The 27,205-nt window shown below is 59.2% G+C and overlaps 1 protein-coding gene across 1 annotated transcript; it reads left to right on the top strand.

The window, feature by feature from the left end:
* CDC42BPG (CDC42 binding protein kinase gamma) lies at nucleotides 1-26,950 on the top strand. Its single transcript, XM_020968308.2, is given in 38 exon segments — nucleotides 1-467; nucleotides 4,791-4,882; nucleotides 4,973-5,056; nucleotides 5,313-5,408; nucleotides 5,900-6,048; nucleotides 6,778-6,871; nucleotides 6,956-7,156; nucleotides 7,810-7,929; nucleotides 7,931-8,059; nucleotides 9,798-9,868; nucleotides 10,390-10,496; nucleotides 10,582-10,665; nucleotides 11,283-11,362; nucleotides 11,679-11,858; nucleotides 12,739-12,831; nucleotides 13,290-13,417; nucleotides 13,508-13,586; nucleotides 13,706-13,812; nucleotides 13,899-14,013; nucleotides 14,629-14,777; nucleotides 15,598-15,686; nucleotides 16,066-16,118; nucleotides 16,223-16,330; nucleotides 16,657-16,710; nucleotides 17,135-17,240; nucleotides 17,364-17,497; nucleotides 17,588-17,727; nucleotides 19,715-19,796; nucleotides 20,065-20,281; nucleotides 21,078-21,140; nucleotides 21,286-21,870; nucleotides 22,106-22,203; nucleotides 22,438-22,522; nucleotides 23,112-23,232; nucleotides 23,414-23,522; nucleotides 24,433-24,559; nucleotides 24,695-24,780; nucleotides 25,748-26,950. Coding segments are annotated over 38 exon segments (4,641 nt in total). The 5' UTR covers nucleotides 1-298; the 3' UTR covers nucleotides 25,805-26,950.
* Nucleotides 26,951-27,205: the final 255 nt, after the last annotated feature.

Below are 27,205 nucleotides of genomic sequence, written 5' to 3'. Positions count from 1 at the left end.
GCGGGTCATTGCCAGCCATGCAGCCGACCAGGCCCTAGCCCAGGAGCACCGGGGGCTGCCGGGGGGCCGGCTCCTCAGGCCCGCAACGCCTGCCCCCCTCCAGCCCAGCGCAGCGCAGCCCAGGTCAGGCCAGCGCAACCCCAGCGGAGCGCAACCCCAGCGGAGCGCAAACCCCAGCCCAGCGCAGCCCCAGCCCAGCGCAGCTCGGCGGAGCGCATCCCCAGCGGAGCGCATCCCCAGCGGAGCGCAGCCCCAGCAGAGCGTAGCTCCAGCCCAGCGCAGCCCAGCGGAGCGCACCATGGAGCGCAGACTGCAGGCCCTGGACAGGCTGGTGCGCGGGGAGCGCGGGGGCCCGGAGCCGGCCGGCTTCCTGGACGGGCTGCTGGACCTCCTGCTGGGGCTGCACCAGGAGCTCTCCAGCGCCCCCCTGCGCCGGGAGAGGAACGTGGCGCATTTCCTCAACTGGGGTGAGTGGGCTGGGGGTGGGCTGGGGTGGCCGACGCTCTCCCTATGCCCTGCTGGGGAGAGGCACTTGGCAAAGTACTGCCCGGCACTTGGAGGGGCTCTGAGGAGAGGGAGGGGCTAGCCAGCCATTCCAGGGAACATCCACGCGGGGCTAAACCGGCCCTTCCGCCCACCCGCTCCCCGAGGCTCACGCACACCTAGGGGGACGCGCCCCCGTTAAGACTCGGGCACATGCAGGGCTCCCACACTCAGCCGCCTTGTGCCCGGTCGGACGCATGCTCAGGCAAACACTGCCTCTTCAGCCTCTTTGTTACTGGCCGTGGGCCGGACTCTGGCCCTCTCTTTAGCTACCCACCTGCGCGGGGACCCCTTTGGTGGAGAGGACATCAATCATGCGGTGCTCCACCATCCCCCCTCTCAAGTCTCCCATAGGGACCCAGCCCCCTTTCAATGGACCGTGGCGGCTGAGTCACCTGGGAGTGGCTGGCCCAGGGTGACCCTGAACCCCAGGCGGAGGAACTCAGCTAGGGCTCCGGCTTCGGGGCCACAGTCCCCCAGCCCTCCACAGTGGTCCAAGTGGCCCAAGTCCCCAGCGGCAGAGCTTCCCGAGGGTGGGGCCTTGGTTGAGTGTTTGCCCAGAGCAGGGCCCTTGGCATTCCTGCTGACGAGCTGCCTGCTCAGACCTCCCCTCCCCAACCCAGATGTTCTGGGACATCGCCCCCTGCTATCATTACGGAGGCAGGCCCAGGAGCGAGTGGGGCCCCGATCTCTACCTATGCTGTCTCGGGCTCCCTCTATAACTCCTGCACGTGTGTTCCTATGCTTCCAGAGACTCCTTCCCCCGTGACTTTCCCCAGTGAGGTCCTCAGGCTGGACCCCTCCCACTCCTGCTCTATAGGCTTCTAGGTTCCCACTAGCTGTTTGTTCATGGGCAGAATCCTTCCCTTCTCTGGACCTTAGTTTGCCTAGCTGTAAAATGAGAGCATGGGACTCAGGTGGTGCCTAATAGATGCTTTTGGAATAGAATTTAAGCCAGATGAGGTTCCTTCCAGCTCTGCTGTTCTACAGTTCTGTCTCTTTCTGTGTGTGTGTGTGTGTGTGTGTGTGTGTGTGTATGTTTGTGTGTGGGGGTGACTCATTCCTCCTCTGCCCTAACTCGCTCTGCTCCCCAGGTTGCACTGGGGGAATCTCCCCATTCCAACAGGAGCCCAGAATTAGGGTTAGAGAATGAACGTCATCTGTCTAAGTGACTGCTCACACCTGAGCCCCCTCTGGGCACCCTAGGGCTGCTCCCTCCATCACCATATACATTTCTCTTCTTCCCTTTTCTCCCCTTCCCAGGCTAACGAGGCAATTAATTTCTGGAAGGAGGCTCCCATACCTCCCCCGCTGCAGGGTTTCTGTTTATTAAACCTGTGGAGCAGCTCTGGGCGGAAACCCACAAACCAGCCTGGTTGGTGGGGAGCTTACATCCTGAAAGGGGAAACTGAGGCAGAGAATGGCTCTGGGCTTCAAGACTCAGGAATGTAGCCTTTCATTTTCCCCTAGACCCTAATTTCCTCTCTGGCCTGTGGCCCACCTCTCCTTTCTCCCACTTAGGACCAATCCCTCAGTGTGCTGTAATTCCAGTGAGTTCAACTCAATAAGCATTTATTAAGCATCAGGGACTGTGCTAGTGTTTGGAGGCGCTAGAGAAAAACAAAGCAGTCTCTGCTCTCAAGGATCTCTCTTCCTATAGGCTTTGGGCAAGTCACTTGCCCTATCTGGGCCTCAGTTTCCCCTTCTGCCCCGAGGGGGTTAGACTAGATCAGGGGTTCTTAACCTGGGGTCGGGGAACTTAAAAAAATTTTTTTTGATAACTATTTCAATATAATTGGTTCATGTGTTTTATTTTATGCCTTTAAAAACATAATTCTGAGAAGGGGGTCTGTGAGCTTCCCCAGACTGTCCAAGGGGCCCAGGACACAAAAAGGGTTAAGAAACCCCTTCCTGCTCCAAATCCCATGAGCCTGTGATGTGCCCTCCCTGGAGCAAGGGTTGGGAGAGAAAAGCCAGCCTGGGGGCCACGGGGTAGGACACAGGGAAGGGGCTACCTAGATGGGGAGAACAGAGCTACAGTGAGAGGTGGAGGCTGGGGAGGTGTCTAAAGGCCGAGACAGAAATGGATTGGGGGGGGGGATGGGAGGACCAGGGAGGGGAGGAGGGAGGGCTAAGGAAGGGGAATGGGAGGGGGGATGGGAGGGCAGCTCTGTTTGTTCCTTACAGGCTCTGTTTACACTCTCAAGAAAAGGTTTCTTGCCCGGGCTTCCCCAGGGGAGCCAGCTTGGGGCAGGGCCCAACCCCTGCGTCATAGCCAGGAGGGACTGAGTCGTGAGCCCTGGGTTTAACCAGATTGTCCCATCACTTCAGGCTTCCCTCCTCAGCCCAGCTTCCCTTCTGCTTCCCACACTTTGCCCCCTCTTCTGGAAAGAGCCATTTGAAGCTTGACTTGCCGGTTACTTAGCCCTCTGGGACCTTGGGCAAATAACCTCACCTCTCTGGGCCTCAGTTTCTCCTGGTGTAAAATTGAGGGAGGGGCATAGATGGATGAGGCTCTGTAAGGTGCCTTTTAAGTCCCATGATCCTTTGCCAAGATCCCACTCCCCTCCAGCTCCCAGCTCCGGGCCAGTCCCCGCTCTATCTCCTTCAACCCTGTCTCCCACTTTGACGGCAGCCCCCCCAGCCCAGCCCAATTCCTCCTCCTACTCCTTCTGCACCGGCCCCCCCCCTCCCCCCCCCCGCTTTCCCTATGAGGAATGTCGTCAATCCGGTTCCCCAAGACAGGCCCAGGCCTGGCTCCTGCCAAGGGGAGCCTGAAGCTTGGAGCCTGGGCAGGGTGAGCTAGGGATAGGGGCTGTGCCCCCTCGGTCTCACTGGTGGACCTTCCCCTCTTTCCTTCTTTGGGGCTGGGGGACTACAACTCCCATCAGCCCCCACAGAGATGGCCATTCACTCTGGGGCAAGTAGAGTGTGGGTGCTGCCCTAGAGGGGCAGTAAGGGGTAAGTAGTAACCCTCTCGGTGGGTTTCTAGGTAGCTGTGGGTTAGAGGGAGGGGTCCTCCCTGAGCGTTTCCCCACTACCCCTGGCAACTAGCTACTCAACTTCCTACCTGCTGTCGGCCATGACTTGGGTAGACTACAACTCCCATCAGTCCCTGGGAGGAGACCCTGTCTTTCTCTAGCGAGCTAACTGACCTGGGCTCATGGGAATTGTAGTAGCCCCACCCACCTTAGGGAAGGCAAATTTGGAGGGGACAGTTCCTTATAGCCAGAATGGGTTCCTCACCTGGCCGGTGGGGAAGTCTGTCCAGGGACTTCTTCTCAGAGTCAGCATTTTAAAGGCATAAAATAAAAGACAGAAACCAATTAGATTGAAAAAGAATTTACAAATAAGTTCACAGACCCCAGGCTAAGACCCTTGTCTCATTGGCTCAGAAGGGTGGGGAGTCCTGGGATCTGGCTGCTTCACTGATTTTTTTTTCCTTTAAATTTTTTTTTTTAATTCTGAACTTAAGGGGCATCTAGGTGGCGCAGTGGATAGAGCACCCGCCCTGGATTCAGGAGGACCTGAGTTCAAATCCGGCCTCAGACACATAACACTTACTAGCTGTGTGACCCTGGGCAAGTCACTTAACCCCATTGCCTAGCCAAAAAAATAAAAAATAACAAAAATTCTGAACTTAACAAACTCCAAATAAAGTGGGCATTTCCATGTAAAACACAGAATGTGAAAGTGTGACTGTTAAATGCCACTTACTTTTCTTTTAAAATATATAAAATAAATTCAGCCTGTAGCTTTCAGAGCTGCCCTGCTTGTCTGTGAAGCTTTCTGGTCTGTGCATTCAAAAGAAAAGAAAAAGGTGCTCCAATGAACCTCCCTCCCTCCCTTCCTTCCTTTCTTCCTCTCTCCCTCCCTCCCTTCTTTCCTCCCTCTCTCCTTTCTTCTCTCTCCCCCTTCCTTCTTCTCTCCCTCCCTCCTTCCTTCCTTCCCTTCCTTCTTTCCTCCCTCTCTCTCTCCCTTCCTTCCTCTCCCCCTCCCTCCCTCCCTCTCTCCTTCCTTCCATCCCTCCCTCCTTCCTTCCTGGAGGTGGCAGAGGCAGCATCCTAAACCTGGCCCCCCAGTGCCTGTCTCCTTTCCAACTCCTTCCCTTTACAAAGGGGCAGCTGGAGGCCAGGGAGAGGCGACATGCCCGAGGTCTCCACGCAAGCTGACAGCAGAGCGGGGAGGCCCACCAGCCCCTACTTCTCCTCCTCTCTCCTCAGCTGAGTCTTTCTCTCCCCTCTCAGCTGCCCCCTTGGTGACACTGGTGAAAGAGCTGAGGCACCAGAGGGATGATTTTGAGATCCTCAAAGTGATTGGCCGGGGGGCCTTTGGGGAGGTGAGTTCCCAAGGGCTCGCGGTGGGCAGGGGACGGAGGGTCCACACCAGGGAAGGCAGCGTGACCTCGCTGTCCCCGCGGTCCCTGCAGGTCGCTGTGGTGAGACAAAAGAACACTGACCGGATCTTTGCCATGAAGATGCTGCATAAATGGGAGATGCTGAAGAGGGCCGAGGTCAGTCAGTCCATCCCTCTGCCTGCTAGAGCATAGAATGGCTGAGCGTGGAATGTCAGAGTTGTTAGGAACTTTGAGCTTAGCTGGTCTGGACTCCTTGTTTTACAGCTGAGGAAACTGAGTCAGAGAGGGCTAGCCAGAGACTTGGCCAAAGTATCAGAACCAGGAATAGGACCCATCAGTCAGGAGCTTTTGTGACTGGGGCTTGGGCCTTTCTGTCCGCCATGTGGCTGATGTCTTTCTTTCTCTCCTCCAGACCGCCTGCTTCCGGGAGGAGCGAGACGTCCTGGTGAAGGGAGATGGCCGCTGGGTGACGACGCTCCATTGTGCTTTCCAGGATGATGACTATCTGGTGGGCTTGGCAGCGAGGGGCTGGCCGGGGGCCTTTGTGGCTGAGGGTCAGGGCAGGGCTGAGGCACGGCAGATTGTCCAGGAGGCCAGTTGACTAGGCCATAGCCACTCCTAACCCCGAGTCTGGGCCCCCCTCTGGACCTTGGCATGGGCCCTGAGAGGGTCAGCACTGAGGGTGCTGGGATTTGCAAGGGAAATTTGGTGCCTTTGGGAGCAGGGGTGCTAGGGCCCTAGCTTTTGAAATTCCCCTGGGCAGCTTGAGGGCCTTGAGGCTGGGTTCTGGGTTAGCGCTAGCCCGTGATGCTTTGAGCTGCAGAGCTCCCTGGAGGGCCGGGGGTTGGGATGTGGTGGACCGAGTTGATGGGGTCACCCATTGGTGACATGACCCCAGGGTCAAGTGCAATATTAAGTATAAGGCACTTGGCGAAGTGCCTGGCACACAGCAGGAGCCTGATAAATGCGTATTCCCTCTCCCCCCTGTCCCCTGCACAGTACTTGGTCATGGACTACTATGCTGGTGGAGACCTGCTGACCTTGCTGAGTCGTTTTGAGGACCGGCTGCCCCCCGAGCTGGCCCAGTTCTACCTGGCTGAGATGGTGCTAGCCATCCACTCCCTTCACCAGCTGGGCTACGTGCACAGGTGCCTGCCCCCGCTCCAAGTCCCTCTTCTGGGACCAACTGACCTCATTCTTAGAACCAGGGGCCATTGCGTGATGTCACAGGATGGTAGCTAGAGAGCAGAAGCGTACCTCAGAGGCCACTGAGTCCACGCCCCTGAGGTCCAGAGAGGGAGAGGACCGTACCTAAGGTGCCCCTTGGTTTTCAGGGGCAGAACTGGGCTTTGGGCCAGGTCCTCTGGCCCCGGCTGTCTCTGTGCAGCACCTACCCATCTTGTTCTTCTGCAGACTCTGGCCTCTCACTCTTCGCTGCTTCCCATTCCCCCACCTGCTCTAACACAGCTGCCAGCTGCCCTCTCTGGTAGGGTGTCCCCTCTGGCCCCGTCCCAAATGTAGTTGCCAATTTCTACTCCTTCCACAGGCTTCTGATTCCTTCCTAGGACACAGGAATCCTGCCCCAGGCAGGCCCTGGCCCTGTTCCAGGATTCGGCCATCCCGCTGAGCCCACAGAGCAGGCACCCAAAGGCTCGTTGAAATGATTAGTCATGTAGTGGAGAGAATGCCGATTTAGGAGCCCACAGGCCTGGGCTCTCCTCCTTTCTAGCTGTGTGACCCTGGGCCGGCTGCTTCCCTCTCTGGGCCTTGGCTGTCCCTCTGTACAGCGAGTCAGGGTGGGGCTCAGTAGACACCCCCTGAGGTCCCTCCCTGTGAGTTCCACATCCTCTGACCCGATCCCGGCTCTCCTGGAACAGGGACGTCAAGTTGGACAACGTGCTCCTGGACACAAGTGGACACATTCGCCTGGCTGACTTTGGCTCCTGCTTACGGCTCAACGCCAACGGAATGGTGAGGGGGGGCCCCTGAGGGCAGTGCGGACTCAGGCACCGTCGGACGCCTCAGCCTCACCCTGCCCCTGTCCCTGGCCTCCAGGTGGACTCCTCGGTGGCTGTTGGCACCCCTGACTACATCTCCCCTGAGATCCTCCAGGCCATGGAGGAAGGAAAGGGCCACTATGGGCCACAGTGCGACTGGTGGTCCCTGGGCGTCTGCATGTATGAGCTGCTCTTTGGAGAAACCCCCTTCTACGCTGAGTCTCTGGTGGAGACCTATGGCAAGATCATGAACTACGAGGTCAGCAGGATGGGGCAGGAGGAGCAGGCCGAAGAAGGCCTCAGGGTGCCAGACAGAGGGCAGGAAGGGAGAGGAGAGGCCACCATGGTAGCCCTTGTGACCTGGCAGATCCCTTTCCCTCACTGGGCCTCGGTTTCTTATCTGTGAAATGAGGGGCCAGGACTTAAAGACCTCAAAAGCTATGGGCCTAGGAACTCAGGGTTCTAGGCAAGGGGAGATGGAAACATACCCAAGTTCTAGACTCAGGAAGAAGTCTCGGTGTTTGAGCTGGGGATAGCCAACCCGGGTTCTAGGACAAGGGTCTGGATTCCAGGACAAAATGGGGTAGGGATGCCTGTGAGCAATCCCTGAGGTTCTAGGCCAGGGTAAGGATGCTCATGATTCAAGGCTAGGGGGTCAGAGAATACCACCCAGGTTGTAGCTTGGAAGAGCATACGCTTAGCTTGTACGTAGGGGCAAAGAAACACCTAAGGTTCTAGGCTGGGGGGAGGGCTGCTCAAAGTTTCTGGTGTGGGTTCTAGAGTTGGGTGGGGATGGCCGAGGTTCTAGGTTGGGGGTGAGGTGCAGACTCCTGGGTTCTGGTTCAGTGACTGGGCTCTGGGGAAGGAGGGTAAGCTGAGTCTAGGGTCCTAGCACTCTCTTCCCTCCTCTAGGACCACCTGCAGTTTCCCTCCGACGTCCCCGAGGTGTCAGAGAGTGCCCGGGACCTGATCCGCAAACTCCTGTGTCGCCAGGAGGAGAGACTGGGCCAGGGGGGCCTGGATGACTTCCGGGGGGCACCCCTTCTTTGAGGGGGTGGACTGGGAACAGCTCCCAAGCAGCACTGCCCCCTACATTCCGGAGCTCCAGGGGCCCATGGACACCTCCAACTTTGACGTGGACGATGACACCCTTAACCACCCGGTGAGGGGGTGATGCCTGGTCGTGGGGGACTGCCTGCCTTCTGGGACTCTGGGGATGCAAGAACTACAATTCCCAGAGTGCTCCTGGGACCATCATGCAGTGTTGATGTTTGCATCCTCCCTCCTCCAAGATGGGGATAGTTTAGTCTAGACTCAAGCGATCCAGTTTTGAAGGTGGCAGGGGCGGGGGCGGGGGGGGGCATGTGCCCCTCTCCCCCGGCCCGGGATCCCCAGGATTAGCCTGGTATACCCTAGATGCAGGGCAGGACTACAACTCCCAGCAGGCTCTGCGGGTGGCTGGCTGGCTCCTAGGGAGGCTTACCCCACAAAGTCTCATGGGAGCTGTAGTCTTCAGCCTCAGGAAGCCTGGCCGGGATGTGGGGGACACCACCCTAGGGTGTTATTCTCAGGTCCGTGTTTCCCGGGGCAGAACCTCCTGGCTTTCCCGTCTCTGCATTTTAGAGCTTGAGTCAGCTCAGGCCTGCAAACACTTAGGGAACACCTACTGAGTACATCTCTGGGCTTGCTCAGTGATGGGCTTATGAGGAGAGGGCACCCAGACCCCAGCCTCGAGAGGGAGCCTTACGTACCTGGGCGATGGGAAGGGTGCCTAGCTCTGCCAATTCCTCCTACCTGTGGCCTTCTCTGGGCCTCAGTTTCCCCATGTGAAATTCCACTGGAGTTGGGACCCAGCGGTCTTCAGGACCCTCCTTCAGGTCTCAGTCCTCCAATGGGGAGAAGGATGATTATGGAAGTAACTGGCACAGGGAAGCAGCCTTGGCAAGGCATAGGAGCCATGGGAGATGCCAACCGAGGGAACATGGGTGGGGAGGGGGCCTTTCCAAGGGAAGTGGTGCATCCTTGAAGGAAGGAATGGACTTCAAAGGGCAGAAATGGGGAGGGGCTATTCGAGTCAGTCATAGGCATGGGGCACGGCATGGACAAAGGCTTGGCAGTGAGAACGAGGGACCAAGAATTTGGTTGGGAGGTAAAGCAGAGAGAGGGAAGCCTGGGCAGACGTGGAGGCTGCAGCCACGTCCTGGAGAGCCTTGCCTACGCCTTGGGGTCCTCCTATGTAAAATGACAGAGCTGGCCATCTCTACAATCCCTTTCAGCTCTAAGTGAATGATTTCATGACTGCCAAGCTGAAGAGTTTACATTTTATTCTGTGGCCTATGGGGAGCTACAGAATATAACACTAATTAAATAGAGGGGGCAGCTAGGTGGCACAATGGATAGAGCACCGGTCCTAGAGTCAGAAGGACCTAAGTTCAAATCCAGCCTCAGACATTTACTAGCTGTGTGACCCTGGGCAAGTCACTTAACCCTGATTGCTTCTCCCCCCCAAAAAATCCAACTCAGCTCAAATTGTGTGTGTGTCTCTGTGTGTGTGTGCTGAGGAGAGATGAGGGCCTGACCTAGGGGCTTAGTTCCGGGAATGGGAGGTGCACGACTCAGTAACGGGCTGGATCTGGGGCAGACCAAGGGGAAGGAGGAGAAAGGACGACTGAGGCATGAGGCAAACCCCAGTGACGGGAAGGGCAGTGTTTGGTTCACACACTTGAGGCAGTTGGGAGCCATGGAAGACTTTGGAGCAGGGGAGTGACAGGGTCAGAGCTGGGCCTCCACTTTGGCAGTGGGGGAGGCTTGTGCTGGTACAGAGATCTGCCTGGCAGCCTGATGCAGTCACAGCTCTGCTCTGTTCATCATGTCCCTTGATCTTCCTTTGTCCTTTGTAGGGCACCCTGCCGCCTGCATCCCATGGGACCTTCTCCGGCCACCACCTGCCTTTTGTGGGTTTTACCTTCACGTGAGTATAACCTTCCCCCGTTGTCTCCAACCCTCCCTGGCCTCCGCCTCCCTCCAGATTGTTGGGAACCTGGGGGCAGGGCTGGGGACCAGGGCTTGGGGGGGGGACACAGCTGGAGGGGGCCAAGGTGGGAGGGAACCAGAGCAGGAGGGGATAGCCAGGGCTGGGGGGTACCAGGGGTGGGGGGATGGCCAGGGCTGGAGGGGGTACCAGGGGTGGGGGGATGGCCAGGGCTGAGGGGTACCAGGGGTGGGGGGATGGCCAGGGCTGAGGGGTACCAGGGGTAGGGGGGGATGGCCAGGGCTGAGGGGTACCAGGGGTGGGGGGATGGCCAGGGCTGGGGGGAGTAGCAGGGGTGAGCAGATGGCCAGGGCTGCGGGTGGGCAAGGCTGTGTATGTTAGAGCGGGAGGCCAGGGGCTCATCCTGCCTCCTCCCCCAGCTCTCCCAGTGGAGTGTGGCTGTCACGGGGGTTGTGTGGGTGCATACCCCTCACTACCCCTGCTCGCCTCCCTGTCTCCAGCCCCAGGCCCAGCTCGGAAGAGAGCCCTGACCTGCCAGCCTCCAGTTTGGAGCGGAGAATGCGGAGCCTGGAGCAGGAGAAGGCAGAGCTGAGTCACAAACTGCAAGGTGAGTGGGCACGTGCCGCCAGGTCTGGGTGCAGGGGGGCAGAGGTTTCTCGCCTTGGAGCTCCTCAGGGACGCCTCTCCTCCAGATGCCCTGCAGAAAGCCACCCCTGGCCGCAAGGAGCTGGAGCAGCTGAAGAAGGAGGTGGAAACCCTCCGGAGGAAGCTGGCAGGTACCAGCTGGGTGGGGGACGTTGTCTCTGGGCCTGAAGTTCAGTGGGGAGAACATAGCTCTAGAACAGAGGGAAGGATATAAGCATTCATTAAGTACCTACTCTGTGCCAGGCCCGTGCTAAGCACTTTTTTTTTTTTGGTTAGGCAGTAGGCAATTGGGGTTAAGTGACTTGCACAGGGTCATACAGCTAGTAAGTGTTATGTGTCTGAGGCTGGATTTGAACTCAGGTCCTCCTGACTCCAGAGCTGGTGCTGTATCCACTGCGCCACCCAGCTGCCCCTAAGCACTTTACAAATAAGATCTCACTTGATCCTCACAACCCTGGGAGGCGGCTGCTGTTTTGATCCCTATTTGACAGTTGAGGAAACTGAGGCAAACTGAGGTTGTGACTTGCCCAGGGCCTCTAACATAGTAAGCATCTGAAGCAGGCCTGCATTTCCCCGTCTCTACAAGTGCTTTGGCCGGATCTCTAAAGGACATTTGGAGGTGTCCTGGCCCCATGCCCCACCGGACCTCCACCCAAAGAGCCGTGAGCGTCTCAGGACAGCAGCCCTGGGGAGGGGAGGCAGCTGGGACCCGTCCTGTGTCATTCATTTCTGGCTCTTTCCCCAACAGAAGCCCCGGCTGAGGGTGCCCCCGGTGGGAGGCCGACCCCTGGGAGCAACTGGCAGGTGGAAAGAGACCAGCTCTGCCAGGTTTGAGAGCCCCTGTCACTGCCCGTGGGGCTTGCGGTGACTCCCATGGTGAGCAGCACCGTGGCGGGGGGGGGAGGCTGTGAGCTTAGAGTCAGCTGCCACTGACTGAGTGACCTTGGGTCTGTCCCATTCCATTCTGAGCTTGTTGTGAGGTCGCTCCCAGCTCTATGCCAGCCAGACTCTTGGGCCTGCCTGATTTGCATCCCAGGATGCTCTGGGATCTCTGGGGTCTTGGGTGAGGCCGGGGGGGGGGGGGGCCCAGGGCTGGGGGGGAGGGGGCGGAGCCTCCATCCCATCCTTGTCCCTTTGCTCCTAGGAGCTGTCAGAGGCCCGGGCCCAGCTGCAGGCCCAGGCCCAGGAGCTGGTCTTCTCTGATGGGAGGCAGAAGGATCTGCAGCAGAGGCTTCAGGAGGCCGAGGAGGCCGCGGGAGCTGCCAGGAGCCAGGCCCGGGCCCTGAGCCACCAGCTGGAGTATGCCCGGGAAGCCCAGACCCAGGTAGCTGAGCCCCACTGTGGTGGAGAGGGCACAGGAGCCCGAGGCTGGGGGCGAGCCCCTTCCAGTCTTGGGGCTCAGCGGCTTGTTCGGCTCGGCTACGCGAGCTCACGTTTACGGATGGCTCAGCTCGAGGGGCAGCTCGGCGTGGTGGGGAGAGGCCAGCCCTGAGGTCAGGAGGACCGAGTTCAGTCTGGCCTTCAGTGCCTGCTAGCCTGGGGTCCCCGGGCTGGTGTCTCAGACGCTGAAGTTACGGTCAGCCAAGAGAGCGTCTGTTATGTGCCTGGAATCCCTCTGACCTCTGCATGGCCCTCATCTCCTGGGGCAGTGTGAGCAGCATTTGCACAGGGGAGGGAGTTTTCATGCTGGGAGTGCCCAGCACTGATGCAGGCCCAGGTCCTAAGATCTATCACCCACCTTGGGGTTTGCAAGCCTGGCGAGGTAGGTACTGCAGGTATTCTCCCTGTTGTCTGCTCTCCATCTTACAGAGGAGGAAACTGAGGTACGGAGGAGGTAAATGACCTGCTTATGGTCATGGAGCCCATAAGTGTCCAGGGCAAGATTTGAACCCAAGTCTCCTGTGGGGCACCCAAGTGACCCAATGGATAGAGCACCAGGGCTGGACGCAGGAAGACCTGAGTTCAAATGTGGTCTCATACAGTTCCTCGCTAAGTGGCCCTGGGCAAGTCACTGAACCCATGTGCTTCGTTTTTCTCATCTGTAAAATGGGGGTGATGACAAAAGCACAGCGTTGATGTGAGGACCTGGCACACAGTAGGGGCTTAATACATGCTGGTTCCCCTGAGCCTGGTGCTTTCTCGGCTCTGCCAAGGTCACTTTCCTAGGGGGTTTCTGACCGTGGGACCCTTGCCCCCCAATTCAGCTGGAGGCCCAGGTGGCAGCCCTGAGCAGCGATGTGACACGGCTCCGGAAGCAGAGGGAGAGAAGCCGGGAGAAGGAGAGGTCCAGAGTCAAGGTACCCGCGAGGAGCAGGGATGGAGGGCCGCGTAACGGACACTGAGTGGGTCCTCGGGCCTCTCTGGTGGGGGCTTAGTAAGTGCTAGTCCATTCATTGAACCCTGCTCAGTTCAGGAAACTCGGGGAAGTTTCTCAGCCCCTTCCAACTCTGAAAATCCACCGTTAAGAGTTTCATTCCTTTAGCTTAACCACAAATGTGCCCCCTCTGTCTCACACATATGTTTGTTCATCTTTCTGCCTTGTGTGCAAGTGAGTTGCTAAGATCCTTTCCTGAGAGCGCCTTGACTGGGGGGGCCCTGAGTTCCTTAGGTAGAGGAGGGGGACGCACAGCCGGTGGTCGCTGAGGCAGGCTTTGTGGCCTCGCTGGGGCCGGTCCCGAGGGCCGAGGGGTTCTGCCCTTTGGGGAGGGGGAGGAGGCTTGGGGCTGGGGAGCTGATTCTCTTCTCCTGTCCATAGGCTATCCATCCCCCGCCTGAGACCAATGGCTCTGCCCCTCTGAGCCCTGCGGGGGCTGGCCAGCAGGAGGCCCTGAAGAAGGAGGTGGAAGCTCTGAGATCTCAGCTGGACCAGGCTCGGAGCCAGGGGTGAGGAGAGAGGGCGGGGCAGGACCCCGGGGCTCTGTGCCAGGGGCCGCTCAGGGCTCAGGGAGGGTCAGCTGGTGTCCTCTCCCCCAGCACCCCCAGCCCGAGAGGGAAGGATGAACTGTCCCAGCTGCAGGAGGAGAACAGATGTCTGATGCGGGAGCGGGAGCAGGTGAGCTGGGGCCTCTCCTTGGCCACCTTGACACAAGCCGGATCTGGGAGGGCTTGCTGGAGAAGGTGGCATTTGGGGATCTCCTTACTTGGGGCTCTTTGCTTCTTCCTCCTGTGCAGCTGTCCAGAGAACTGGAAGAGGAGAAGCAGATCAAGAAACAGCTGGAAGGAGAGAGGCGGGAGAGGGAGAACAGCTGGGAGGCCCAGATTTCCGATATCCTCACCTGGTAGGTGATGCTGCTGTCTGCTGGGGGAGCCCGGGAGGGGAGGGTGAAGCCTCCTGAGCCGAGCCCCCCCCCCCGCCCTCCCACAGGGTGAATGACGAGAAGGTCTCTCGAGGCTACCTGCAGGCTCTGGCCACCAAAATGGCGGAGGAGCTGGAGGCCTTACGCACTGCGGGCACCCAGACGCTCCCGGCCCGGCCGCTGGTGAGTCCCTGGGCCCGGGGCATCTGCAGGGGGGGAGGGGCTCTGGAAAGTTCCCAAGGTCTCCTTCCTGGCTGGGCATTGTGCCGTGGATTCCATCATTGGCCAGCCGTTCCGTCGGGCCCAATATTGCCCACTCTGGACTCGGCTATTCAAACAGAAATCAGGGCAGAGAATGTTAAGACTCTTCACCCTGACTGGGGAATGAATTGCTCTCAAAACCACAGACTGTCAGCTGGGAGGGGCTTAAGAACCCAGGACCTGGAATGTCAGAACTGGGAGGGGCCTGAGAACCCAGAACCTGGAATGGCAGAGCAGGGAGGGGCCTAAGAACCCAGAACATGGAATGTCAGAGCTGGGAGGGGCCTGAGAGCCCAGAACACAGAGTGTCAAAGCTGGAGGGTGGCCTTTAGAAATACAACAGTTCACCCATCATAAAACCATCGTTCGGATGAGGAAACTGAAGGGGAATTCCCAGAAAGGGGAATGGATTTGCCCATAGTCCCATGACAGATTAGTGACAGGGCCGGCCTTGGGACATCTACGCGAGATGGGAGTGTTGGGGCACCTTGGAAGGAGGCAGGGGGTCTCACTGGATGTGGCCTTCTTGTGGGGCAGGACCACCAGTGGAAGGTCCGGCGGCTCCAGAAGATGGAGGCCTCGGCCAAGCTGGAGCTGCAGTCTGCACTGGAGGCTGAAATCCGAGCCAAGCAGAGCCTTCAGGAGGAGCTGGGCCGGGTGCAGGAAGCCCAGCGCCAAGGGGAGAGGTAGGTCCCCTGAGGATGGGGAGGGGTGGAAGAGAAGGAGCGAGAGGTAGCGGGACAGGCTGGTTAGCAGAATGGATGGTCTGGTTTAAGCTCACATGACATTGGAGCTGGGATGGACCTTGCAACCTAGAGCATGGAATGTGTCTGGACTAGGAGGGACTCCAGAACCTAGAACGTAACAGCAAGATGGTAGAACCTCACCTAGGCAAGGTGACTAGGGCTGTGTCCTGGGTGCCCAGTTCTGAGGGGCTGAAAGCACAGAAACAGAAGTTGTTTAGTGCCCAGTTATGAAGAAGTTAAAATAGGAGCTGTCAGAGAGACTCATGGTCTGTGTGTGGAAGAGGGGGGAGGGGGCTGTGCCTTCTAGCCAAGATCCAGATGTTGATTGGAGAACCAGGTTTTGTGCAACTCTCCCGGGGGCAAAATCGCTAGTTATGATTGCTGGGAGGGTCCTTGGAAGGTCGAACTGTGTCAGAGTGGAGAGAGGTCTTAGAACTGCCCAAGCTGGAAAGGTCCTTGAAAGTCTAGCCCACCAGCTAGAACAGAGAAAGTCATGGCTGGGAGGGACTTAGAACACAGAGCTGGGGGGACCTAGAGTACTGAGTGGGGATGGCCCTTAGGCCACTCTGTAGGCCACTGGCCTCCTTTTCTCTCTGGCAGCTGAGGCCCAGAGAGCCCTGCATACATCTCTGCCTCACCTTTTCTTTAGACCCTGGCCCAAGGGGGCTGGACTGGGGGGATGCTCCCTGATGAAGGCATGGGAGTCAGTGTGGTGAGGAGGCCACCGTGGGCAAGGTCCCCCCTCTCTCTCTCTCTCTAGCCTCCTGCAGGAAGCCGAGAAGCGAAACCAGGTGCTGCAGCAGGAACTGGCCACTCTGAGGGAGGAGCTGAAGGCCCGGGGGCAGGGGGGTAAGAGCCTGGTGGTGGGAGATGGGAGCCTTCCTGGCGGGGGGCGGGGCTGGAGGTGGACTGCAGGATTCCCCATCCAAGGATCGGGGGTCAGATCCCAGCCCCTTCATCTCTCAGCTTCTAAAATGAGGATGGTCGGCCATGCCCAGCTTCGGTCCTTAGCAGGGAGGCGCCCGTGCCAGTAAGATTAGGACACCCGACGTCAGAGCTGGGAGGCGCCTGGACAGTCCTGTGACACTTTCTCTTCCATTGTACAGATGGGCACACTGAGGCCCAGAGAGGGAGGGAGGCAGGTCCAGGGTCACATAGCAAGTTAACACTGAGTCTCAGGCCTGGGCTGTCCCTGCTACACTTGACTTCTCCTTCCCTCTCTCTCCAGATTCCAAACCGTCCAATTCCCTGATTCCATTCCTGTCCTTTCGGAGCTCAGAGGTGAGGGTGGGGCGGCAATGCAGGTTTGGATGGAGGAGGACAATGGGATGGCTTTTCATCTGCTGTCTTCCTCCTCTCCCGACTCTCCTGATTGGGTCCTGTAGAAGGATGCTTCGAAGGACCCTGCCAGCTCCCCAGACATGCCCGATTCCTGGTGCCCCGGTGCCGAGGCAGAGCTACGGCTGGAGGGCCGCCGCAGCATGAGGATGGGGGTGAGGCCCTGGCTCTGAGGGGGGCCAGACCCCTCCCGCCCCTCCCCCAGCCCCTTCCAGACAGCAATGAGTCAGCCCCTTCCCTCAGGGAGCTTATGTTCTAATGGAAGGAATAACACAGTCCATGGATACATGCATACAAAATATATGCCAAGGAAATGCTATGTGATTGGGAGGTGGGGTGGGGGGGTGAGGAGGGAGAAGGGGGCTGATCAGGGAAGGCCTGAGCTGGGCCTCCTGGCCCCTGCTTCCTTCCCCAAACCCAGACATCATTTGCCTGCCCTGCATCCCGGCCCTCATCTGCCTCTCTTTCTCTCTGGGTACAGGCTGTGTTTCCTCGAGCCCCTGCCCCAGCTCCAGCTGACAGTCCTCCGGCCAAGGTCAGAGCCAAGGCGGGGAAGGGTCTGACACAACTGTCTCATTAGAAAGTCCCTTCATGGAGCCCTTCGATGTGCTCTGGCCTCAGTTACCTGCCTGGGGAGACCCAGGAGGGACCTCAGAACAGGGGGTGTCTGAGCTGGGAGGGATCTCAGGACAAGGGGTGTCCCAGCTGGGAGGGATCTCAGAACAGGGGGTGTCTGAGCTGGGTGGGATCTCAGGACAAGGCGTGTCCCAGCTGGGAGGGATCTCAGAACAGGGAGTGTCCGAGCTGGGTGGGATCTCAGAACAGAGAACGTTACTGAATAATTCCCATGGGGCAAAGTGCCAGGAGGTGGTCTTTTCTGGGTGTATTGGGGGTGCAGCGTCTGCCTCGAAGTCAGACGTGGTGGTAACTGGAGTAATCTGGCTGTCTGCCCTTCCCAGCCTGGTTCCCATAACCTGCGCCCCCGGAGCTTCCTGTCCCCCACCAAGTGTCTAAGATGCACCTCGCTCATGCTTGGCCTCAGCCGCCAGGGGCTGGCCTGTGAAGGTGAGCCACCTTTCTCCTGCCCCAGACTCCAGAGCTCCCTCCGGGCACTATGCCCCTTTCTCCCTGCCCCGCCCCACGTCCTGGCTTCATTACGGTCCCTTCTGTCTCCCCCGCACCCCCCAGTCTGCAGTTACTTCTGCCATTCTACCTGTGCCCCCCTGGCTCCTCCCTGCCCTGTGCCCCCTGAGCTACTCCGGACGGTCCTGGGGGTCAACGCCGAGACTGGCATCGGTACAGCTTACGAGGGCTTCCTGTCGGTGAGTGAGGCCCCGGGAGGGGTGGGGTCCGGAGGGACGGCCTCGGGGCTGGCTCAGGCGTGGCCCCCCTGAACCTCCTCCCCTGCCTAGGTGCCACGCCCCTCGGGGGTGCGCCGCGGCTGGCAGAGGGTGTTTGCCGTGCTCAGCGACCTCCGCCTCCTCCTGTATGACGCCCCTGACCCGAAGCTCTGCCCCGCGAGCAGTGCGCTCATCCAGACACTGGACTTGAGGTGGGTAAATGTTGGGGGAGGGAGGCTTGGGCCTGGATGAGGGCCTGCAGGGTAGACATCTGGGAGACTGCGGTGAGGGCCAGAGGCCGTGGGAGGGAAGGATGGAAGCAAGCAGCTGGGAGCTGAGAGCCCCCGAGGCTGGGCACAGAAGAGCAGCTGCAGGAGACAGAGGGGTGGGAGCAAGGTCCGGAGCCAGAGGCTACTGCTCCATGGGTCCATTAACCAGGAGGGAGGTGTCTGGGCAGTGCCCCGGTGCCGGTCAGCCTTGTCAGAGAGCGAGGACACGCTCCAATCTGTGGCTGGTCGCTCCTCCGCCACAGGGCTCCGGAACGGTCTGGACACACCGGAACCCTAGCAAGCCAGAGAGAGTAGGGATGCATTGCAGAGGCCCGGGAGGGCCCGGGGCCAGCCCCCTCTAGGACATCTCCGAGCAGGGCTCAGCCAGCCCCCCAGCTCTCTGCCAAGGGGACGCTCCCATCGTCAGGGAGTTGGGGCTCCCGTCAGGGGCCTCTGCCCGTGACTGCCCTCCAGATACTCGAGGACAGCCTGCTTGAGCCTTCTTTGGGACGCCAAGGCCAGGTCCTGGGTTCAGACGGTCATTGTCACAAACCCAAAGTGGGGGAGGCCCAATGTCCCCGCCTCCTAGGCTACAGAGCCGTGTTCTCTTATCCGCAAATGGGCTGTATACCCTGTAGGACAGAAGGTCCTTGAGGGCAGGCACGGCCTCCCTCTTGTATTTGTAGCCCTGCCGCTTGGTACATAGACAGCAGGTGCTTCATAAATCATTGACAGAGGTGTGGCTAGACAACAACCCCTGTGAAAAAGACCCAGAGGTCAGAGTGGGCAGCAAGCTTTCCCAGCATTCGAGTCTGTGTTGGGATGCGACAGCAACAGAAGCCGATGATTCTATTGGGATGCGTTCAAAAATGCTGAGCTTCCAGAACTAGGGAGGTGATGGTCCTTCAGCGTCCTGGAGAGCTTGGGCCCTTCTGGGCTGGGTGCCGCCTTGTATTTTAAATTTTCAAATTGGTTGATACCTTTGTCTGGCCATGCCCTGCTTTTCCCAGTGTATCCTGTACCCCACTGCCTCCCAGAAAGCCAGCTTTCATAGCAAAGAGTCATGAAGGAAAGAATAAAAGTAAGCAAAAGTAGACACATCAACTAAGTCTGACATTGTATGTTGTCTTCCACACCTGTAGTCCCCCACCTCTGCCAGAAAGGGAGGGAAGGTGGGCATTACCTTCCAGGAGAGACATTGATAAGCTAGTCTGGGAAGAATGTGTCCAGAAGAGGGTGAAGGACCCGAGACCCTTGGTGGGAGGATTCATTGGAGGACCTAAGAATGTTTATTTGGAGAACAGAAGAATTGGGGGCCGGGCAGGACGTTTGTCGTTCAGCCATCTTAGTTGTGTCTGCCTCTTTGTGACCCTATTGGGGGTTTTCTTGGCAGAGATACTAGAGTGGTTTGCCATTTCCTTCTCCAGCTCATTTTCCAGATGAGAAAACTGAGGCAAACAGGGTGAAGTGACTCGCCCAGGGTCATACAGCTAGGAAGTGTCTGAGGCTGGATTTGAACTCAGGGCGATGAGTCTTCCTGACTCCCGGCCAGGTGCTCTGTGCACTATGGCGCCCCCTGGCTGTCCCAGCCAGGAAGCCTCTGAAGGGAGTCGCTTGGCAGGGCTTAGCTTTGCTCCCAGAGGCAGCTTCAGGCCTGATGTCACGTCCAGCTCCAGGGCGTCACTGATGCCCCACAACGGCACAGCTGCCTCTGACAGGGTGGGCTCTGCCGATCTCGGCCCTCAATGGCCCCTTGTCAGGGACACCAGCAAGGAAATTTCTCTTTAAATGGGCACTTGATGCCTCTGAGATTCTGGGCTGACGGCCGCCCACCAGGAGGGTGCTGCAGGGCGGTGGGGAGAGGCTTGGGTGGAGGGTGGGGACCAGGAGATGAGAAGGGGATGTGCCATCCCTCCTCTGTGGCTCTCAGGGACCCCCGGTTCTCAGCCGCCCCGGTCCTAGCATCTGATGTCATCCATGCACAGTCCCGGGACCTACCTCGCATCTTCAGGGTGAGTGCCTGTAAAGAGAGACTCTGGGCCATGGTCCTCTCCCCAGCCTGTTCCTGGGGCTGGTTGTCCAGACCTTCAGTCCTGGGGAGTCCCCACAGGCCCCACTTCCAGCCATCCCAGGTGGGCATCGAGGGGGCAGGATGGGCAGAACCCTGGTCCGAGTATCTCGCTCACCCTTGTGGTGGTTGGGATAGTGGATCAGACGCTCTCCACCCTGCAGACCCTGGGGCTCCCCACTGCCAGCATCTCCGGCCTGCTTTCCCCTCAGGTAACGGCATCCCAGCTGACCGTGCCCCCCACCCTGTGCTCTGTGCTGCTGCTGGCTGACAGTGAGGTGGAGAGGGCCCGCTGGCTGCAGGTCCTGGGGGAGCTGCATCGCCTCCTGACGGACATGCGGCCCCGGCCTCTCCCCGTCTACACCCTGAAGGAGGCCTATGACAACGGGCTGCCCCTGCTACCCCACGCCCTCTGCGCGGCCATCATTGGTGAGCCTCCTCCCTAGGTGTGAGCTCCCCCACCACAGCCCTGTGTGCTGGGGAAGGGGCGGGGCCAGCCTGGGCACGGCCAATGGGGGGAGGGACAGTGCCAGCGCAGGGGCAGTGGGGAAGGGGCAGTGCCAGCCTGGGCACAACCAATGGGGGAGGGGTACCATGTACCCACACACCCTCTGAAAGGTGGAGCCAGGAGGCTCAGAGCATCCTCGGGGCTGTCCTCAGGTGGGTACAGAGGAAAGGGTCCAGGAATGGGGACATGGGAAACAGCAGTCCCAGGTCACCTGAGTCATCCTTCTCTGGGCCTCAGTTTCCCCCTCTGTAAAATAAAGTGAGTAGAGAGATGATGTCTAAGAGCCAGATTCTGGGAGGAGGCAGTGTTAAACTCCCATCTGTCCAGCGGTTTGCAGAGTGCTTGGGATCTGCCATCTTGCCTTATCCTCATCACTCCTTCCAAAAAGCAGAAGAAGAGGCCAGTGAAGAGCTCTTTAAATGTGAGAGGCTCTTTATACAAACTGCCTGTGCCCATCAGTGAAGGCAGATCCTGCCCATCTGCAGAGGAAGAAACCAGCTAGTTAAATGATGGCCCAGATGTTCCCAGGGGTTAGGCCAGAGTCAGGATTCAAACCGAACCCCTCCCCTCTGCCCCACCTCCAAGTCTACTTTGCTCCTGGGCCCTGCAGAGGTGGGGGCTGAGCAGGTGCTCCCAGAGGCCAAGGCTCCCGAAGCCAGGGCCCTGCTGAGCCACAGCTCCTTCACCTGGGGCTCCCTTTACTCCTCCTTTCTCTAGACCAAGAGCGCCTGGCCCTGGGCACCGAAGAAGGGCTCTACGTCATTCACCTGCACACCAACGGTGAGGCCGGGATGGGGTGTGGAGGCTGGAGGATGAGCCAGGGGCCAGGGCTGATGGGGACGGAATGGGAGCAGGGCTAGAGCGGGCCGGGGGGGCTGGGCGCGATGGGAGTGGTCTAGGCTGACGTCCTCTCCCCCTTCCTCAGATATCTTCCAGGTGGGTGAGTGTAAGCGGGTCCAGCGCCTGGCAGTCAGCCAGCCTGCGGGGCTCCTGGCCGCACTGTGTGGCCGCGGCCCCAGCATCCGCCTTTTCGCTCTGGATGAACTAGAGAGTGGCGAGGTGGCGGGGGCGAAGATTGCCGAGTCCAGGGGCTGTCAGAGCCTGGCAGCAGGCCGGGTCTTGCAGGCCAGCACGGCTGTACTCTGTGTGGCCGTCAAGCGGCAGGTCCTCTGCTACCAGCTGGGGCCTGGCCCTGGGCCCTGGCACCGGCGCATCCGAGAACTGCAGGTGCCCGGGCCGGTGCAGAGCCTGGCGCTGGTGGGGGACCGGCTGTGCGTGGGGGCTGCTGGAGCCTTTGCGCTCTACCCACTGCTCAATGAGGCGGCCCCTCTGGTGCTGGGCTCGGGGCTGGCCGCTGAGGGGCTGGGCCCCAGTGAGGCGCTGGGCGCCGTCGAGCTCAGCCTCAGTGAGTTCCTACTCCTCCTCTCCACGGCTGGGGTCTATGTGGACAGGACAGGAAAGAAGTCCAGGAGTCAGGAGCTGCTCTGGCCTGCGGCCCCCATAGGCTGGGGTGAGTTGGGGCATCAGGGCCGGGGTGGGGCAAGCACTGGAACAGGGGCCAGCAGAGATAGAGCCTTGGGGAGGATCTGCTTTCAAATCCTTGTCTTCCTCCTCTGTGAAATGGGCATAATAATGCTTGAAACTTCCCAGGGTGTGTGTGAGGAGGGTGCTGGAGATGGGAGCTGCTGTTAACAGTAATAATCGGGGTGAAAACGCCCTCCTTCTCCTCTACCTCCAACCACCAGGCTACACAGCCCCCTACCTGACAGTGTTCAGCGAGAATGCCATTGACGTGTTTGATGTCCGGAAGGCAGAGTGGGTCCAGTCTGTGCCGCTCAAGAAGGTGTGGCTGCCAAGCCCCCCGGAGATGTGGAAGGGCTGACCCCCTGAGTCCTCCAGGGGCAGGGCTGGTGCTGGGGGATCCTGGGGCTGGTCTGTATCTGAGGCAGTGAGCTGAGGACGCTGGACCCACGAGCCCCCATCCTCTCTGGCCCTCAGTGTCCTTTCCTGTAAAACAAGAGGGTCCCTCCCTTCCAGAGCTAACCCTGGTCCGGTGCTCTCTGCCACACTCCCTCAGGTCCGTCCCCTGAACCCCGAGGGCTCCCTTTGTCTCTATGGCTCTGAGAAAGTCCGACTGACCTACCTCAGGAATCGGCTGGCAGGTGAGTGTGGGCGAGCTAATGGGCACGCCCCCTGGGCCCCCACTGGAGCCCCTCGGGCCAGGGCCTTAGCCACATGCCATTCCCCTTCCCCGAGATGTACCAGGGTACGCTGGCAGTCGGCTGCAGTCAGAGGCAGGACCCGGATCCGAGCCCCAGCCTTGCCCCTTCCCAGCTGTATGATCTCAGGCCAGCTGGCTCCCCTCTCTGAGCCTTAGTTTTCCTCCCGTGAAATGGGAGGAATGATCCTGTGATGCCTTACCCGCTGAGAGGCTGGAGGGCTGGCCCTGGAATCAGGAAGAGAGAGATCTAGTCTCTGCCCCCCCCCCAACTGAGTAACCCTGGGCAAGGCCTGAGGCCTCTCTCAGACCACTAAATGGCCGAATCTACGTGAGTGGACCGACTTTCTAAATTGATGAAATAACAGGTCTAGACCAAAACCAGCCCAGCCCAAGCTGCCTGGCTGGCTGCTCGGGCAGGGGCATCCTGGGGCTCCCCAAGGGCCCCCAGCAGAGCTCCGAGAGGGTCACTGGCTGCCAGGGCTCCTGCGTTCACACCGGGGGTTCCTGAAGCGGGAGGGTTGCTGTTACAGAGAAGGACGAGTTCGACATCCCCGACCTGACCGACAACAGCCGGCGGCAGCTCTTCCGTACCAAGAGCAGACGTCGCTTTTACTTCCGAGTCTCTGAGGAGCAGCGCCAGCAGCAGCGCAGGTAGAGGCCAGCCCCCGGGCAGCGGCTCCCTGGCCTGGGACCCCAGCCCACCTGCTTCCTTCCCCCCCGGCTTCGGTCAAAGCCATGGAAGCTGGCCCTCTCCTGGGGTCAGGGGCCTTCCTGCAGGAGGGCACGGGGGGGGGCTGCACACTCCTCAGCCCCCACCCTGCCATCCTTCCAGGGAGATGCTGAAGGACCCCTTTGTGCGCTCTAAGCTCATCTCTCTGCCAACGAACTTCAGCCACCTGGCCCACATGGGTCCTGAGGATGGGAGGCCAGAGCCACCCTCGGTGAGTGGCTAGTTAGCTGGGGGCTCCGGGGATGGAGAGAGCTCGTGGCTAGTGTGCTGTAGAGTGTGGGAGGGAGGGCGAGAGGCCTGGGTCAGAAGCACACTGGGCCCATCCCCAGTGTGTCCTAGAGGGGCCCAGAAGGGAGGGGGTGGGCAGAGGCTGTTCTGCAGCAGAGGGCTTAGCACTCTCTATAAAACTCCCTGGATGCTACCGTTGTGGGGGGGGGGACCTGCGGCCACATGTGGCCCTCTAGGTCCTCAAGCGTGGCTCTATGACTGAATCCAAACTTCACAGAACAAATCCTTTTAAGTGTAAAGGAAAGAGCACAAAATCTGGAGTCCTTAGACCTGGGTTCCCGTGCTACTCTAGTGACCTTGGACAAGTCATTCTCCTTGAGCCTCCATTTCCCCATCTGTAAAATGAAAGCATTGTTCTAGATGACCTCAGGGGTCACTTCCAGGTTCGAGGTTCTGTTCTTGTTCAAGGCCTTGGCCTTAGGGTCGAAGGAGAGTGTAGAGATGACCCATCCCATCACACCCAGGAGGGAATTGGGCTCCACATAGGCTACTGCCTTGCCCCAAGGCGGGCACCTAGTTTCCAGGCCGGGCTCTGACGTCTGACCAGGGCTCTCTCCACTGCACACTGGTCTTGTTTGTGCAAAAGGAGGGGAGCAGAAAGGAACAAATGCTCCCTGAGGGCAGGGCGGGTTGGACTTTGCATCAGCAGGGCCCAACAGGGTGCCTGGCCCTGCAGGGGACTGGCAAATGCTGGTTGACAGATTGACTTGTATTCCCAGTACCTGGTGCTAAGTAGGCCCTGGGATAGCAACTGAGGGCAGGCAGCCTGTCCCAGTGGCTGGGCAGAGAGTGGAGCTCAGCATTCCTTTTGACATAGAGCCCCTTTCCTCCAGGCTCCTGAGGACAAGGGTCGAGGAGGAGGCCGCGGTCGGGGCCCCATGAGGCCCCACAGCTTTTCGGAGGCTCCCCGACGGCCCGCCTCCATGGGCAGTGAGGTCCCCGTGCCAGACATAGACTCCGGTAAGGGCCTGCTTGCTCTTCGACCAGTCCCTTCCCCTCTGGCCTGGGCCCAGAGATCGGAGTTCACCCGGCTTCCCTAGGAGCGACCCTTGCCCCGGCACAACGTTGCTGCTTACCATGCCCCTCTCTCTACAGTGAGGAGGAAGCCCAGGACGTCCCTCTCCAGCGAGTCGGTGTCCTGTAGCCAGGGCCCCTTGAGTCCAGCGGCCTCTTTGAGCCAGGTGAGGAGCTGGGGCGAGGCAGGGTTCCAGGCCTCGACATGACCCCAGAAGGCCCTGTCTAGCCCCTCTTCCCTCTTGTCTCATTCCCAAACTGAGGCAGAGGAAACCCTGGTAGAACCTTTTCTCCCTGATAATCATCACCCCATGGATGTTTGTTGCGTTTAGGCATGTTAGTATTGGCTGGGGGCTTGCAGCAGAAAACTTCAGAGTGCAAAGGGTCTCAGGAAACAGAATATAAGAACTTAAAGAATGTGGAATGTCAGCTCTAAGAGGGTCCTTGGAACACGGAACATAGACTCTTAGATGTAGGAGGGATCTTAGAATGTGGAATACCAGTTCTAAGAGGGTCCTTAGCACATGGAACATGAACTCCTAGATGAAGGAAGGACCTTAGAACATGGAATATCAGCTCTAAGAGGGTCCTTAGCACACAGAACGTTGGAATTGGAAGGGAACCAGTTGAACCCCCTTGTTTTAAAGGGAGAAGCTGAGGCCTGGAGGGGGAAGTAGCTTGCCTAAGGTCACAGGGCCAAGACCAGAACAAACTTCTTGTCCACTGTATTCACCATTGGTCCTCACTGCCCTGATATCCCAGAATAGTCTAGATTTCTGTTCCTTTAAGGTTTCACAAAAAGAATCTCCTTTTAGATTTTCAGCTCTGAGTTTTGGTTAAGGAAATCTGTCCACTGCCCAGCCTGGGGATCCCTACCCCCGCATCCTGGGAAGACTTTTGTTCTGACAGAGGGGGCCCAGCCCAGGGTGCCCAGGGGGCCATACAAAGGGTGGGGGAAAACCTTTCCTGTGGCCCAAGGGAGGGAGCCAGGGTCCCCAGGGGGAACGTAGGAGGGGTGGGGGGGAGACCTTTCCTGTGGCCCCAGGGAGGGACCCTGGGTCCCCAGGGGCACGTAGGAGGGGTGGGGGTCCTGCCTGCTGTCTCTCTCCCTGAGCCCCTGCCTCCCCCTCTCAGATCTCAGACCGTCCCCGGAGCCTTCCCCCCGCCCCTGTATCAGAGAGTTCCCGCTGAGCCACCCTGGCTGTGAATACCAGCCCCTCCCCACGCCAGCCCCAGGGAGGGGCAATGGAAGGAGGAAAGTGACCGGTGGTGGAGTGTTTTGGACCCAGGAAGGGGCTGGAGCGCCCCCTGCTGGCCAGGGTGGTATGCAGGAAGGGATGGCCGCAGCAGGGTCCAGGCTCAGGCAGCTGGATCCCTGCCCCCGGAGCTCCCAGACCAGGGGCGGCTCGAACCCTATGATCCCAATGTCCAACCTTCCCTCGTCCACCCAGCCCCGCCCACAGAGTCAGCCAAGCATCCCACCTCCCCTGCTCAGCGCCTGGTGGGGGATCCAGCTTGTGCCAAAGCCCTGGGGCCCCGGGCATCGGTGGGTGCTCTTGGAATGGAAGGGCGGGGAGGGGGGCAGCCTCTGCCCACCCCCTCCCTTCTGGACCTCTGTAGGACACACTGGGAATGGGCCCAGTGGGCTTCTGATCCGGAAGGGAAGGGCCGCACTTTGGGGAGGTGGAAGGAGGAGCCCCAGCTGGCAAGTTTGGGGGGATGGAGGGGAAGGGGAGCAATGGGACCTGTCAGCTGCTGGCCCCGCCTCCTCTGCCAGGGTATAAATGAGGCGGAGCCCCAGGGAGACAACATGCTGAGAGAATAAGGCGGATGTGGGGACTCAGGTGAGAGAAGGAAGGGGGAAGGAGAGAAAGAAATGGAGCTAGAGAAGGGGGAAGAGGAGAGCCGGGAGAAAAGGTGGAGCACGGGAAGAGGACTGGATTTGGACACAGGATCTGGGATCATCAGTCAGTCAACGCTTAGGAAGCGCCTACTATGTGCCCGGCACTGTGCTAAGGGCTGGTCCCCTCACCTCCCTGGGCCTAGGCGTCTCTAAGGTGCTTCCAGACCTAAGTCCTAGGATCCCGCGATCCCACGAGAGGGAGGGCAGAAGGACGGGAGGAAGAGACGGGGCAGAAGAAAGAGGGAGAAGGTGGACCGTGGGGCAAAGGGGTGAAAGGAGGGGCTAAAGAAGAATGGAGGAGGAGGAGCATGGTGCTGGGGGCGTAGGGAGGCAGAAGAGTGATAGAGGAAAAGCAGGCAGGACCGAAAAGGGGCGGGGCTTCTCTGGAGCTGGGCTGGAGGGAGCTTCCCGTCATCCAAGCCTGGAGATGGAGATGATGGGGGAGGGGAGAGGGGTTCAGGGATTATTTATGAGGGGCTAAATTGTGTGGGATGGGGAGGGCTTCGGGGAATGGGGATAAGGGGTGCTGCGGGATCCGTTCTGATTTGGATTATCTAACCCTTTATTTGGAGAGGGGGAAAGTTTCAGACAACTCTGTATTGGGGAGCTATATGGGGGGATTTCATTATTGTTATTATTGTGGTTATTATTATTATTATTATTATTATTATTATTATTAAACCTTCTGC

Source organism: Phascolarctos cinereus, unplaced genomic scaffold, assembly GCF_003287225.1.
Source record: "Phascolarctos cinereus isolate Bilbo 61053 unplaced genomic scaffold, phaCin_HiC Scaffold_9;HRSCAF=440, whole genome shotgun sequence".
Classification (NCBI taxonomy): domain Eukaryota; kingdom Metazoa; phylum Chordata; class Mammalia; order Diprotodontia; family Phascolarctidae; genus Phascolarctos; species Phascolarctos cinereus.
Note: the sequence above shows the minus strand (reverse complement) of the source record. Positions and strands in the feature narration are given on the sequence as shown.